General features: G+C 42.2%; 1 protein-coding gene across 4 annotated transcripts in view; it reads right to left on the bottom strand.

Annotated features, from left to right (window-relative positions):
- The window catches only part of ddah1 (dimethylarginine dimethylaminohydrolase 1), a 72,399-nt gene that overhangs the window by 4,158 nt on the left and 52,693 nt on the right, over positions 1-15,548 (bottom strand). For all 4 annotated transcript variants that reach the window (XM_086224453.1, XM_086224451.1, XM_086224450.1 and 1 more), the window contains 3 exons: positions 14,262-14,335; positions 7,931-8,050; positions 743-886 (listed from right to left, as the gene is read on the bottom strand). In XM_086224453.1, coding sequence (XP_086080579.1) covers positions 743-886; positions 7,931-8,050; positions 14,262-14,335 — 338 coding nt within the window. The remainder of the gene's footprint in view (positions 1-742; positions 887-7,930; positions 8,051-14,261; positions 14,336-15,548) is intronic.

Below are 15,548 nucleotides of genomic sequence, written 5' to 3'. Positions count from 1 at the left end.
GACTATGTTTCTGATCCTTAAACTACATTGTTTTATGACTTTAACTTGTTATTTTATAGTGAATGTCATGCAGAACCCCTAGTTCTATTGATGCACGCAGTCCGTTATGGAGAAAAGTTCATTTGGTGACTTTTGACAGAGGTATGCTAACCTGTCCATCCACAACCATTTATTGAGCTAAGCGAAGTTAACTGAGGAAATATAATAATAAAATATTATAATAATAATAAGAGAATGTCGAAAAAGTTGGCATGCTCTCTTAAATGTGGATAATGAGTCAATGTTGTGTTGACAGCTTGGTGGATGAAAAATATGCAGGTGTAGAATTTAATTTGATTATAAATTCTAAAAAAGAATCCCGACTCAGCACGAGAGAACTGAGGAGAAACAACGTTTGCTTTTTCTCAAGACACTTTTTGTAACTCTGGCTTCTAGTTAGTGGTTAGCAATTATGCAGAAAATTGTAACTTCTCAATCAAAGTGCAGGTTTCTTTGTCAAAACACACTAAACTGGCTGTGGACTTGCAGTGGTCTGGCTAAAACAACCACAGAGATTACAGGTCTCAACCCAGTTGTTTTTCCCAAAGGTCTGGACAGGAAGAAAAGAAACAAAGGCAAGTTGTCTTTAAACTGAAGCCAATAAAACAGTCTGTTCTGTTTGTGCTTTTTTACTCCAGAAGGTGTAACTTTTTCGTGTATGTGGGAACATATAACGATGTGTGCGAAATGAGCTCAACATTACCTTTGCACTTTCTGGAAACTGCTCTGCTGTACTATGCAGAAGCACGTGTCCCTTACTGGGCAGGTTCATGTAGATGCAGTTAGCAGCGAGGTCATCAGGCACCGTCAGTTTGTCGTAACGATGGTCGCTCATTTGTTGCATGATCTACACACACACACACACACACACACACACACACACACACACACACACACACACACACACACACACACACACACAATAACAGCCCGTGAGAGTCCACATGACTTGAAGAGAGACAAAACAGAAACAGTTGTACAGACAATACAGAAGTCAGCACCACATCCTCCTGCTGGCCAAACCATTCTCTGGCCTGGGGGCCTTAATGGAGAACACAGGAGCAGACAGGCATTCTTGTCCAGCAGATGTCATGTTATTTATGTAATCTGAAGGAGGTAAAGGTGGGATGGGAAGTCGGGGAAAGAGGCTGAGAAGACTCCGATGTTGCCAAGTGGAAGTGGGGGTGGGGGTGAGGATGTTATGACCAGAGCTGAGACAGGTGCCTCTTAATGTTTATGAGTAGAACATCTGTGGACGGATACCTCAGAGACCAGAACGGGAGATGGAACCCAAGTTTAAAAAAAAAAAAAATCCAGAGTGTCAACATTCAGAAAAGGTATTTTAAGAAGTGAGATTTTTACCAGATTTAGATCTCAGCCACGTGTGTAAAAGTACTCCTTACCCTATTTTCTAAGTTTTTCTTTTATTTCAGTGCTCACTCAGTCTTAAATTATTGTCAGCTAATGCTCAGTGGTCGTAAAAGACAAACTCTGAAATTATTTAGAACAGCAGATCCTGTTTAGCCAAGAGCATTCAGCAAATCTCCCGATTAACACGGCGCAACCAAAATGTGGGACAGACGTACGCTTGGGTTTGGCCGCCAACGAATGTGATCACACACGTAGAGGAAAAAAAGTAAAGTTTGTGAGCACAATGGGATTAATGGCTGAAGATGTTTTCATCACGTTTCCTCCTGCCAGTCTGCTGCCGTAGTGAGGGCCGGCGTGTTTACTTTGACACGGAAGGCCTTTTCCTGTCATATTTTTTTGCAAATCTGAATTATTTTGCAATAAATCGCTTGCAGGCTAGAAATATTATCATCATTCTCAAATAAAAGTGAGTTGTTTTCATGCGAATAAATGTATTTGCCGGATCAGCGAATGTGCTTTTTGAAGCTCTGTCCCGGGGCACAGCAGGCCACCGATGTTTTCTCAAAAGCTTTGAATCTGTTTGTTTTGTTTGTTTGTTTTCTCAAATCGATTGCGTCATTTCCTCCTCGGTCGAGGACGGACGTGCAGCGTGCTGCTCCGATCGACTGTTGTTGACGGCAGTGAGGAAAGAGGGAAAAGCAGAAAAAGAGGGAGGAGGAGGAGGAGGGAAATGTGTGAGAGGGGAAGAGAGGGGAGGAGTGAAAGAGAAAGTGGGAGAAAGAATGAAGGGCAGAAGAGGAAATGAGAAGTGAAAACGTAGAGAAAGCAGGTGAAGAGGGAAAAAAATGAAAAGATGGAAGTGACCTTTTTTTAAAAAAATCTGTACCAATTGTGTAGAGTATCTATATTTACTGTACTTAAGATGCAGGTTTTCCAGGCAGCAGCGTGTAGCACGAGACACGAGAGGAAGCCAAAAATTAAATATGCTCAAATATGCCCATTTAATCTTTAAAGCCTCTTTTTAATTTTGCGTACATTCTCTGAAGTTTTTTTCTTCCGCTGCAGGACATGTCCAGGGATAAATGAGAGGTAAATGAGCAGGAGTAGAAGAGTAGAGTACTGCCAAATAGTTTCTTCCTTCAAGATATATTTAATTCAGAGTATTGAAAACTTGTCCTTCATGTTGTCTTCGGCCTTTGTCCTCATATTGGATTTATTTTAAGGCATGAAAGTATACATCATCACCAAACTCTATGCTCCACCCCTCTTAGTGAGCCTCATTCATTACCACAAGGGCCAGAAGACCTCATTTACACAAAACTATTCCTCCTTTCTGCATAGAACAGCTTTGGTAACGGGGTCAGGCTTGACTCTGAGGACAACACAACGATTAAAATAGAAACATCAGAAATATTTAAGCTTTTACAGGGTGCCAGGAGGGAAAATTCATCATCCTCAATATTTGTTTTTTGGTTTCACAACTAATGACAGTGAGAGAGCAAAATACAAATGAAGCCCGACAGGAAGCTTTTTTCATGACTCGCCCAAATGAAGATGGATTTTGAGGTTTTCTGTTACCTTGAATGGCTTGAAAAATACTATGTTTTACTGCCGTAAATAGGAAACCCCCCTGGGTTTGGGCTAAGTCCTGCATGTTTACATCATCAGGTTCCGCCTCTGCTCTTTCCTGGGAAAATGTCTTCGGCACACAGGAAGTGACACATTTTATATTTCAGGCTCAGTTGGAATGAATAGAAAAACAATTGTGCACTTAGTTTGAGCAACATGATTCAAGAGAGAACTCGAGGAAAAACATGGTCACGGAACTGAACTCCACCTCTGCATCGACAACAGTGAAACAAGAAATCGTTAATTCCTCCTCAGTATGATTCATTACAAACGTGGCTCGTATTTTTTGGCGTTTCATAAAGCTATTACCGATTTTACATTCATAACGAGTACGTTCAACAGGCATCATATATCTGCCGGTGCATTTCTGTGAGTGCGGAGCTGCAGGGTGGAGTACAGGCAGCGTGTGTGTTTATGTGCGAACCGGGAATTCCTTGTGTTGTGAGGACATAAATCTGTTACAGTCGTATTGTGGAGACTCCCCTCTGGGTACAGAAAGCAAATCCCCATGATGTAAATATTCATTTTAGGGTGAAGACTTCTTTAAAGTTGGAGTGAGTCTCTTGGAAATTACGTAAATGTAATGGTGTGTGTATATGCATGTGTGTTTGCATTTGTGTGTGTGCGTGTCCAACCAAAGCAGACACATTCCCAGGTCACTTATGGGTGTGTTATGTGATTGCAGCCGCCGTAAATGAAAACAGTGTTCATGTGCGTGACCACCACAACTGTCTCTCACACATGGGGGGATTAAGAGAGGTAGAGGGGAGACTAAACACCGACTCCACCAAAGCTCACGCTTGTTAGGCTTCACTTTCTGTCCTGAAAACATCTCGTTTTTTTTCTCTTGATTTGTTTTTTTTGCAGTAGGAACAGTTTGGATGAACTATTCAGCACGTGAGGAAAAGGTACAACAGTAAATAATGAGATTAATAGTAATAATGAGGTGGATTTCTAAAAAGGAGTGAGTTCTACCTGAATAAACAGCTCAGATCCACAAGATCTGATAACACCGGTACGTCACCGACAGATTCTGGCAGTTTCTTTAATTTACTGGCATAAGTGGAGGGGATTTCTTTATGATAAGGTTTTATTTAGGTTTTAATGTACACAAAATATTAACAACCCACATAAGCGACACCTAAAACTTGCTTTTCTATCCAGAAAAAAAACTAAAGCCGATGTTTATATTGACCCAGTTTTAAAGTCTGTTCTTTGGTCATCAATCACATGGAAACAAGAAATATATGTTCTAGTTATGTGTTGGGGAACTTAAATCCTTTTATGTTACTTTTTTCACACTATTAAGGTGAACATGCATTTTTTTTTAGGACATACAAAATGTGAATTTCACATAAATGCGTTTTTCTACAAATAATATCAACACCAGTAAATATCGTCTGCCTTCAACATCCACATCATATATTGGCGTATCAGCACATAGACGCTATCTTTTTTCCTTCGAATCACTTTTGTTTATTCGGGGGCTTAAATAAAGAGGTCGCATGGAGAACTCTGGCCTCGACACGCTCATCCCAGCACTGAACTCAGCACTGAGTTACAGCAACTTACTTGGAAACAGAGGCAGACTGGCCGAACTCCAGTTAATACCCAGAGTGGTAACTGGGCAGCAGAATACGCTCAGTCAGAGCAGCTCGCGCTAAATATTTACTGGAAGATAATAAATCCCAACCTGGATGGTGACAATTAAAACCGGTTCAGAAAAGGACTCATAATTTACGGGACTTCCGCTGTGATCAGCCTAATCCGTATTTTGGCTCTTGTTTTTGAATATTTTGAATGCTCATCCTGTTAATCCTTCCAAGGCAGACTTAAGAAGTTTTACAGTATTTCTTGTCGCTGATGAATAACAGCATGTGCACCGTAAATCCTACTGGAGGCTGCTTCCAAATCCGCAGAGCGCATGAGACTAAACTTACTTTGTCTAAGGGTTGTTTTTTAAATTGTTTTTTGACACACATTTCACTGGAAGACATTTAGAGAGTTTTTGTGTTACTCCTGATTGGGGTGGGGGTGGGGGGGTAAAATTCCATGGGAAGATTAAGGGACTGCATTTCATATGTTTTTGATATCATTTTAAACCTAAAAGATGCTTTAATTGCTTCTTCCGTATCCAAGTAGTTAAGAGGATGATGGGATAAATATGAGGAAGGAAGGGAGCAAAGTGCACCTCTGTGCTGTTGACTGGACTCTTTTCTGGCTGCACTGACTGTTGGTCACAAATAACTTTATTTTAAGGGGTCATGAACTGTCAGGCCGGCGGTTACTAAGGTAACCTTTGATCTGGTATCAGCTGTCGGACACCCCAGCTGACTCATTGCTGGCATGAGGGCCCTGTGCCCAGTTATGACCCTTTACGTGATGAAAACGTCCATGTTAAGACTCTATTATTTGTCCCTTTACGTCTCATTCATTAATTAAACAGATTTGCTCTCGCATGTAGGACTTTTTTTTAAGGTAGACAGTAGTCGCCAGGAACGAGGAGATACAATCAGATAGCAAGAGTGAAACGAGGAATTTAAGTATTGTTATTAAGTGTTAATATTTAGAATATTTTGTGAATGTAGGCATCTGGAACTGGCCTTCACTTTGTTCTTACTTCAATATTTACAATAACCTTGTAGTGAAGATGGATCCTGACCAGTACAAGGGGGATGACCTCATGACTGAGCGGCCTGACTGGTGAGCTAAAGGCTGCCGGTAAAACCCACATAGGAGGGAGCAGTGTGACAGTGGGTGGGTGTGGGGGCTCTAGCTTCTGACATAGATGTTATTTCAGGACGATGACTTCATGATTTGAGCTTGGTGGTGACAAGGACAGATGGATGATGAAATCCATCCGGTCAGAAAGCACACGCTCACCCTCGGGAGAGCTAAACACAGGCGATTACACAAACACACACCGGGTCTACACACAAACATTTACAACCTGACACATTTAAACTCGTACCAAAGAAGAAAAAAAAAGGCCAAGCCCTCTGTGTAAATTATTATTCTTAAGCTGCAAATTCTCACAAAGCGGAATTAGTGAGGCTCCGATTTTAATTTGTAAAACTAGTCTTTGTCCAAGGGTTCAAAGACCAAGACCCTCATTAGTATAAGAGCTGCATTCTCGTCTAAAAACAAACACTTTGATTTTATTATTTTATAGGATCTTACAACCACCACAGAGAGAACGTTTGCAAATCCAGGGTCATTAAAAGCCCTTTACAACAGGAGCTAATTGCCGCAAGAGAGGTTGACGTAAGCCCTAATTAGAAAGTGAGCAGTTTGTCATTAAGTCTCGCTAACGACCACTCCTCCAGTTGCTAATTAGTAGCTCATCAAACAGTCCGGAATCTTAATGAGTCGCTGCTAGAATCTAAAATTCATCAGCGTGTGTGTTTCTGTAAAGGTTCTTGAGTTCCTGTATACGGCGTAGCCACGTACGCCTGTTTAGAAACTAACTTTGGCTCATTAAAGACAGTTTGGTGTTAATTACCCCTGAGATGCACTGAAGGTCTTGACTCATAGTAACCCTGTTTAGGCCTGAGCCAGCAGGGGGAGATCTCACACTGGGAGGCAAATGCATGAAAGTATGTGCCTCTGAGAGTGTAGACTTCCTCATACATATATAATTAGACGGTGTGTCTGAGCTGGAGTGAATTTTAACTCCGTTTTACAGTTGAGTGACAAATGAAATGAATGGATCCAATGCAGATGCTCCCATTTAGAACAAAGGGGTCAATGAAGGATTCGCTTTGTATGAAAATGACGTGATTCATATGCGAAGGCCGTCACTGGCACCATATCTCAACCTCAGTGGGTGATTTAGGATGACAGCGCTCTCCGCCACCGTCGTGACAACACCCAATGATGGAGAATCTTCGGAAATTCATCCATCAGGAAGAGTTCAAGAGGTTTGAAGAATCTGTGCACATTTCTGGAGACTCATGGTGGTCCAGCACCCCCCAAGATCAGTCACCGTGTCAGATTTCCGTCTTTCATACCCTCTCACTTACATCTCCCATGATGCTGGTTAGGAATTCTGAGAATAATTCCATCAGAGGGATGGGCTGAGATTTACGACCCTCTTCGACAGAAAACACCTATTCGTCAAAAAGTGCCTCTCCCTCTGCGTGCCCTGCGTTTATCTGTTATTGTGATGGATCTTGATCAATTCAGAAGCCTTTCGCACAGTAACGAGCTCAAGCTGTTTAATGGAAGGACAATGTCTTTGTAACCAAAGCCGGAGTACAAGTGCCAGAGTCAATCCCCGCAGATTATCTGGGAATATGAATGAATGAGGGAGGATTAAGGTGGCAGGTGGTTTTAATGTACTTGCAGTGGGAAGCAGAGATGAGGCTCAGTGTCTGCTGCGAGGCAGCGTGTGTGATGTTCCGTCTCGCGGTATTTCACTCGCTGCTGAATACTTTACAGAACATGAGAAGAAGAGGAAGGACTGGAGGAGGAAAAATATTCATCTAAAAATATGTATTTATTCATTTCTAAGAAGGCTTACTTTGCCTCTCTTTTATATTGAGGTCACTGGTCTTTGTTTCATTTGAATTTGAATGCTAACAAGTCCCTGTTAGTTAGATCCTCTGAGTTTGTATGAGGGCGGGATGGGAGAGAACTTGAAGCTGTGTCTGTGTATGTGTTTGTGTATATAAATATACACATATATATATATATATATATACACACACACACATATAGTTGGTACTTCCAATCGAAGAAAGACTAAAGAAACAGGGATAAGCTGCTGATGTTGGATGGATTTTATCTGTAACTGCATTTATGCTGCTGTCTCCATGACTACAGCTGTAGTTACTGGGTCAGTGGCACGATGCTTAACTGTACATATTTAATTCACAGACGGGTGCCATACTTTGAGGGCTTTCTGAGCTGGTTCACTGGAGCCGATGATAATGAGGCCTGGTCCTCCCATGCTGCAGAAACTCTTCAGGTGCAGCCCCTCCAACACAGGCACGGTAGACACCGCATAGTCCTGCAAAGTAGAAGACAGAACAGAAACTGTTTCCATGAACTCACGATAGCAACAGAAGATGACACCAGTAAGAACCCACACTTGGGTTCCTCTACTGAATGAAGAAAATGAGAGAGAGAGGGGGGGGGGAGAGAGAGAGAGAGAGAGATGCAGCAAACTATAATCCAACACATTAGGTGGTAATTTCTGACCATATCCTGTACTACTGTGCAGTACTACCTGCCCATTTCTCCATGTATGTCAGGATGATACAGCACATTAGACTGTCTCAGTACCGTAAGAATATTTGTACCACTAGCATGTTAGAATGTGTTGAATTCTACAAGGTGTAACTCTGTGTTACTGTCCCTTTATCTGTGACTTTTCCTTTACAACCCTTCTGACCCTCCATTCATCATGAAGCAGATGATGTGATATACTGTCCTTCGAGAGAGCACAGCCATGCTTAGCGGAGTGTCATTAGATGGAGTCTCAAGTGACCTTCAAAAATCTGCGCGGGAGGCTTAGAGGTGGGAGCATCAGGGGTGTGTGGCGGTGATGTCAGTGAGCCCAGGGATCATGGGAAGATTACAGGATAACTCGTGTGTGATTGGTGAGGAATTCCCTGGACGCAGGATGTTTCAAAACCAAATGTGACTCACAAATTTACAAAATACGACTTGGATGTAAAGCAGCTGCCAGTGATACATATTAACCCTTAAGCATGATTACTGGTTGGGATTTGAGTATCCAAATATTAGCTGTAAAATAAGCGAGTTAAAAATCAGAAAACAATCTAAAGTGCAATTAATGGGCTCAACACAGCCCCGCCCACATCAGAACCAGTGAAAAAGCCAGGAAATAAAAGATACAAAAGTCTCAAAAATTGTTCAGATTATGATTTATTTTAAAACCTCTCAGACTGGGAATAAAAGCAGCACTCACGTATCTATCACTGTAATGATTAACAGCACAATTGCCGCAGGCGATGAGGATCTAGGTGGGGAGGAGGGAGACTAGAACCAACAGTTTTGAAGGCAGCTTTCATAAAAAAATGTCACTTAGAAATCTTATCATTCACACCCAGTCTTTAGTTCACTTTAAACAAATCCTGGTGTGTTCTGTACGTCTGCCCGGTTCATTTGGGAAGCCTGACTCAAACTCTGGTCTGGACCAAACAATCAGTCTCTAGTCCCCACAAAAACATGATCTCGGTTCACTTCCACGTGAACTCTGCTGTGATTCACTTGAAATATGAAAGGAACAGACCACATTTGTTTACGACGTTTGGGGCACTTGACAAAGAGACTGCGGGAGAGCAACCTGCACCAAATGAAAAGTGCTGAGTTGCTGCAACATTAACCCCGAATTGCAGTGAGATCACCGGACTACAAGCGTGAAAGCAGCCTGAGAGTGACTGATGTAAGTTGCGTGATTAAGGTTTTGATAGAGGGACTCACATCTTGACCCCTGGAGATGCTGAGTCCCGTCTGAGAAGAGCTGTGCGCTGCAGAGATGTGCAAAAGCGATGCTGAGCTGCACTTTGAATCACAACACACTGACATGATACCTCCAGCGCATGAATTTGAGCTCGTTCCTAAACAAATATCTTCACCATGTGTTTTCTTAAACACATAATGTGTTTCGAATGGGTTTTTTATCGCTCCATAAAAGCCTACGAGCCATTGTGTACATTTTCCATCATTATGCATTGTGGACTTTTTTCTGTTAAAGTATAAGGTAACACATCTCTGCACAATATTGGCGCTGCGTCATCACATCTATTAGTGTCATGATTCACTGGGATAGCTATTGTGACTGCAGCTGGCAGGATATAACACAAAAACCTTAAATGACCCGATCCTTGATGGTTTTTTGAGTTCTTTCCTTGGCGCTTGTTTAGAGGACACACTAAGACAACTGGGACTTGCGTTAGCCAAACTTTTCTTCAATCCTTACAAGAAAAGGGAATATTTTGTTGCAGTTTAAATATAGAAATATGAGTCATACCTTTCTCCTTTCAAGAGGAATCCAAAGGGAATGATGAAAGAGACGCTTTTTAACTGCACTAACAGACTGATATACTGTACAGTTGTGACCTGAGAGGACCTCATTAATTAACCAGAAGCAGCTACGCTGACCATGTTGGTCTCTAAATTCGCACAAATTAGGTGTTGACACCTCTTTCCCCAAAAGCAGGAGAAGTGATTTGGCCTCAACAATATTTCTTCCTGCGTACACTGATTCAATCACCAGCACTATTTAGTCCGACCTCTGCACGGGCCATCAAGAAAGGAGCTTTAACATCTGTTGTTTGAGAGCTGAAAGAACATGGCAACAAAATTACTGCATTTGATAATGAGAGGAAAAAACAACAGCGATAGAAGTATTGATCTGATACTAAATGGAAAAAACAATAATGGATGCTCAAATGATTTTTCCCATTGTCATTTGCCAAAGACGCACCATTTAGGCCCGTCTTATCAAAGTTAACACAGAGGAATCCATACGAAGGAATGTAAATCAGTTACAAATGGTCTGATGGAAACCGAAAGGACGACCATCAGGTTATTGCAATGTGTTAAAGTCTTGATGCCTTGACCCAGCATGAACCCCTGGCGTTTGTTTCGTCATGGTCTAAAGATAAGCCTGCAGTAAGACACAGATAGCGTCCGTCTGTGGCCCACAGTGTCGGCTACATGCCTGAATCCTCCCTATTTGCCGGGAATCTGTCGTCTTAATGATGTTTGGGATGTTTTACAGCATGGGAGTGTATCGTGCAGATGTGGTTAACAAGGTCAGGCCACTGGATCAAAAGGAAAACATTTAAAAGATACTGACATCATCAAGTACCACAAAGCCCAATGTTCAATTGAGTTTCTCAGTACTTCTGAGGAAGCCTGAGGCCTCATGCTGTCATTCTCAAAGGCTGAACTCCACAACTGTCTCCGTCTCAAATGATACTCATATGTAGCTTTTATATAATATACAAGACATCGCCAAAATGTCAAAATTCTCTTTTTCCTCCACTGCAAGTAGCACTCCAAGTCCAACCGCTCCTCTGTCCCTGTGAGACTCCTCTGCTTTGGTTTAGTCCAACTATTATCTTTTTTACAAATCAAAGGCAGAGTCGATCAGGTCACTGAGGGGTCAGAAAGGGAATTCTTAAATGGGTCCGTCCCAGAGTCGACAGTATAGGTTAAATCATACAAATCAGCAATTCAAATCGAAAATATGCATCCATCCTCCAACACACCAGAAAGAGGTTTCTGTTGCTGGAGCTCAAAACTGCAGCTCCGCTAGTCTTAGGGTTTCTGTATCTACAAGTGGATCCAAGGCCACATTTGGTGACTTAAGTCTCACTGTCAAACCTCATTTCCACTTATGTACATCCGATGTCTGTGACTTTGTATAACACACTGGGAATCCATTAATTTCATGTAGAAACCTCGATATAGAAACCCTGCTTTTGTGAAGATTCTTATCGCCTGTCGTCCTCATTCTGGTATTTGCCTCGGGAAGTTGAAAAAAAAAAGTAGGTTTTCTTGCAGATTTCACTGACAACAAGCTCACAGGCTATGAGTTAGCTACTGCCTTCTCCGCAGCTATCTCTGCTGTGTTAAACTAGGTGGCAAAAAATGGTCAAACTTAGCTTCTCACTCTGGGCTGGTCAGGAGACGTCATGGTGGAATGCGATCGAAATCCACAGGCACGTCAGCCATAAGAGAGGCGAAGGTGGCTTTCTGCTACCGAGCCGCAGTTTTAAATTCTAAGTCGTTTCTTAAATTTTAAATCATTTCTCTCCTCGGGTTTGATCACAATGGATGATCAGGTCTGTGTTTTTTTTTTCTTTTTTCTTTTCAGACGCTTTTGTCCAAAGTGACGTACAACACAAGCAAGAATTCAGACATAAGGAAAAACCCATAGGAAGCGCAAAAGTGCTTCGGTTGTGATTTGGTCACAGGTATTGCCATCTAGTGGCAGGAGAAGTGTCGCCCCCCTCCCTTTTTTTTTGACAAACATACAACATCACACAACACAGTTAGTGCTACATAATCACTAAGTGCTGGGTCCTGGACCCTCTGACTTATTCTACCACAGGACAAAGAGGAGAAGAGTCAGGTTCAGTGCCTCGGTGCTCTCTGAACAATTGAGTCTTTAATTGTCTCTTAAAAGTAGAAGGGACTCAGCAGAACGCACAGAGTTGGGTAGTTCATTCCACCATTTGGGAACAACAGAAGTGAAGAGTCTGGCTAGAGATTTGGAGCAGCGCTGGGCTGGAAGCACCAGGCGTCTTTCGCATGCAGAGCGTAGTGGGCGAGAAGGAGAGTAGACCTGGATCAGGGATTCCAGGTAGGCTGGAGCTTTTTTGGTCTCCAAGCATCTTTGCATTGGAATTATATTTGTTTTTTTCACCATCAACTGCTTGAGTGTAGATTCAGGAGGAATTGTTTGCCAAAAACAATAGAGCATCAAATCTGTGCAGCTAATCCAGGTTAACACTGATCCGCTTTGCACAAACCTGGAACAATGACTCAGCAAAGTACAAATGAATACTATGTGTCTGCAGGCTCTACGTCTGTTTGGGAGAATAATACCCTGCTATTCTTTAGCGTCAGACATAGCCTCCACCAAGGTCCACACCATATTACCTGAGAAATAACTGAAACTATCAGGGGACAAATGAGTGAAGCTGTAATGTCTTCATACAACCTCCTGGTCCCGTCATTGAGATGCACACGAGAGTCATCACTCAAATTACCGCTTGTATTGACTTGAGTCTGGACATTCTCATTAATTTTTTCCGAAAATATTGCATGAACCTTGACGGAGGAATCCAAAGACTGCCCCCTTCATGTTGACGATGGGTTCATTTGATCTCTTCTTCGTGTAAATTACAAATAAAATTCATCCACCACAGAAGAGAACCATGGGAAATATTTTACCTGTGAGAGTTTATCATCAGTGTTTGGGGCCGCTCGGTTAATGAACAACTGCAATATGACAAATTTCAGTGTCTCAGCTGCTTTTGTAAATGAACTTAAAAACAAAGTGCAGTGACTAATTTCTACCAGGACTAAATAAAGCTGCATCTATCTATTTGTACTTCCCACAGGTATTTACAGTATTTGTGTCTTTTACCTTTAACTTTTTTTTTTTTAATTTTACATCCTAGTGCCGCAGTGTCACTATTTCGGTTGTTTATCTTCTTGTGTTCTTTATCGTTTCAGTGCTACAAAGACGTGTAGGATCTTTTGTCATCACTCTGCTTCCTCAAACAGCAAACAAAAGGTGTTGAGGTGTTTCCACATCTCCTAGCAACAGTAAAATATTTAATGTGCTGTCCATGTTCTGTTTATACGTACTGTCTATGGTCCACAAAGACATGCAGCTCTGGCACGGACTAAAAGGCTGCACAACAGAGGGAAGGAAGAGAGAGAGGTGGATGGACGGATGGGGGAAGGACATAATGGATGGAGAAGGAGGGGTGGTGGTGGGGGGATGTACCGAGGCAGAGATAGATGGATAGAGAAAGGGAATTAGAGAGAGGGAGAGAGGTAGAATAGAATAAAAGAAAGAAGATGAATGGAGCGATGATGCTGCTCTCTTCCTGGCCAAAAGCTTTTATGATTACGAACACATTTATCTCCTCCTTTCTTGTTAGTGTCTGCTTGTTCACGGCAGGCTTGTGGCAGGGATCGCTCTCAAGACGGCAGAACGCCAGTCTACAATATACTGGACCTTAATGATGCATTCAAAAATTCCAGATTAAGTTGTGCTTCAGAACATGCATGATTTTGTGACTGAATCCATAAACTGCATTACAGTTAAATTTGTACCTATAAAGAAAAAACAAGATACTTCATCCTTAATCAATATGTTCTGATAACAACAGGCCAGGCTACTGTACGTAATGTGAAAGGACCCCTGATCCAATCACGACGCGGTCTGTAGTCCCTCTGAGCTCTAGAGATACTCATAGCATCTTTCCGCCGGGTGTTTTAGGGTTAATAATGTTGCGTTTTTCACTCTTGCAACTCTTGTCAAGACTTTTAGCATCAAAACTCTGCAGAGTAGCTGTCAAACATTCACGAGATACGAGAGATACAAGATACTTTATTTGTCACCAAAGGCAAAGCAGAGAGGCAGGTGAAGAAAGTGGAGCATTTAGAAGAACCAAGTTACCATAATTCACTGTCCATTTTCAGTCCCCTGCCTCACTTCAACTCACCTTAAAGGCATCTGCAAGGATCTCTGCTCCCCTCTGGTTGGTCCGTTTGGAGAGACCCACAAAGAACTCTCGACCTGGAGAGAGAATCAGATGCCAGTGATGCTGAGTCAGAAAATATCTACAGGGTGAAACATACTCAGAACATTTATCAAGTCTTGAGCGGTGATCCTGTGAGCCACAATAGCTGAAAGATGTAGTCACCACCGCAGCCAACTGTGGTAAAGATGGCGCAGCACAAACAGAGCTCTGGATGCCTGGCAGGGCTGCTTCTGCTGCTGCTGTAGAGTCCAGGGATGGGCTCCTAATGTGACTGCTGAGCCTTTACAAAATTAGCCATTAGCCAGGACCTTGCCAACAGGAAATGTTTCTAGCCATGTGCCATGTGAAACCGATTTCAGCTGGAAGAAACGAGAGCTCAGCGCCAGTGTCTAGAAACCCAATTAAGTGTACTATGCTCTTTCCTAGTGGCCTGCACAGTGTAGAAGACACTGACACACACTATAACCACACCACCGTAAGCACTGTATGCACAGAAAATCTAATCAAGACCACCATGATTCTCTGCCTGTCTTCATCCCTTTTATTGCCTTATTCCAGAATAGGGGCCCTTGGTAAGAAGCTGTATGGTACACAATGTTTTTGCAGCAGATTATTTTCAGGAGAAAGGTCTACTGAGTGCACTGAGGCACCAGGTCACTGAGGTCACTCTGTGGAATGTCATGTGGAGGATCCGAAAACGCAGACTCGTACTTACAGACACGCAACTGTCTGCTGGCTTACAAAACAATCTGAGGGCGCTTACTGCTGAGGATCACGCTCCACTTCCTCACCGTATCTGAGCAACATCCTCGACTGTTCAGCAAGGATACGCAAAGAACTTCAGGAACTGCAGTAAAACTTTGAATTTGGTTGGTCAGTTGTTTGATTTCACCCCGAGTGACACATTTTTTTGTGTACAATGTAGGCAACACAACAGGAGAAGATAAAATGACCAAAATTTGATTTTTTGCTCATTTCGACTCCTTAAATGTGGCTCTTGTGTTTGTGTAATGGAGTCTAGATAATTCAGAGCTAAAATATATTCGTTCTGATCCAAAATGATGACATCAGCACACTGAACAGTTCAATCACTTCGCTTCAATTCTGTATTAACTAGAGCCTGACTCATATTGGATTGTTGTTGCTGATGCTGGTTCCAAAATTAGGGAGAAAAAGAACAAAAATGTATCCACCAAAATTCTTTTTGCTACGATCCGTTACAATGTCGTTCTCAAAAACGTAACAAAG

Source organism: Aulostomus chinensis, chromosome 14 (assembly GCF_037954235.1).
Source record: "Aulostomus chinensis isolate RoL2024-O1b breed Wild chromosome 14, RoL_Achi_v1.0, whole genome shotgun sequence".
NCBI lineage: Eukaryota > Metazoa > Chordata > Actinopteri > Syngnathiformes > Aulostomidae > Aulostomus > Aulostomus chinensis.
Note: the sequence above shows the minus strand (reverse complement) of the source record. Positions and strands in the feature narration are given on the sequence as shown.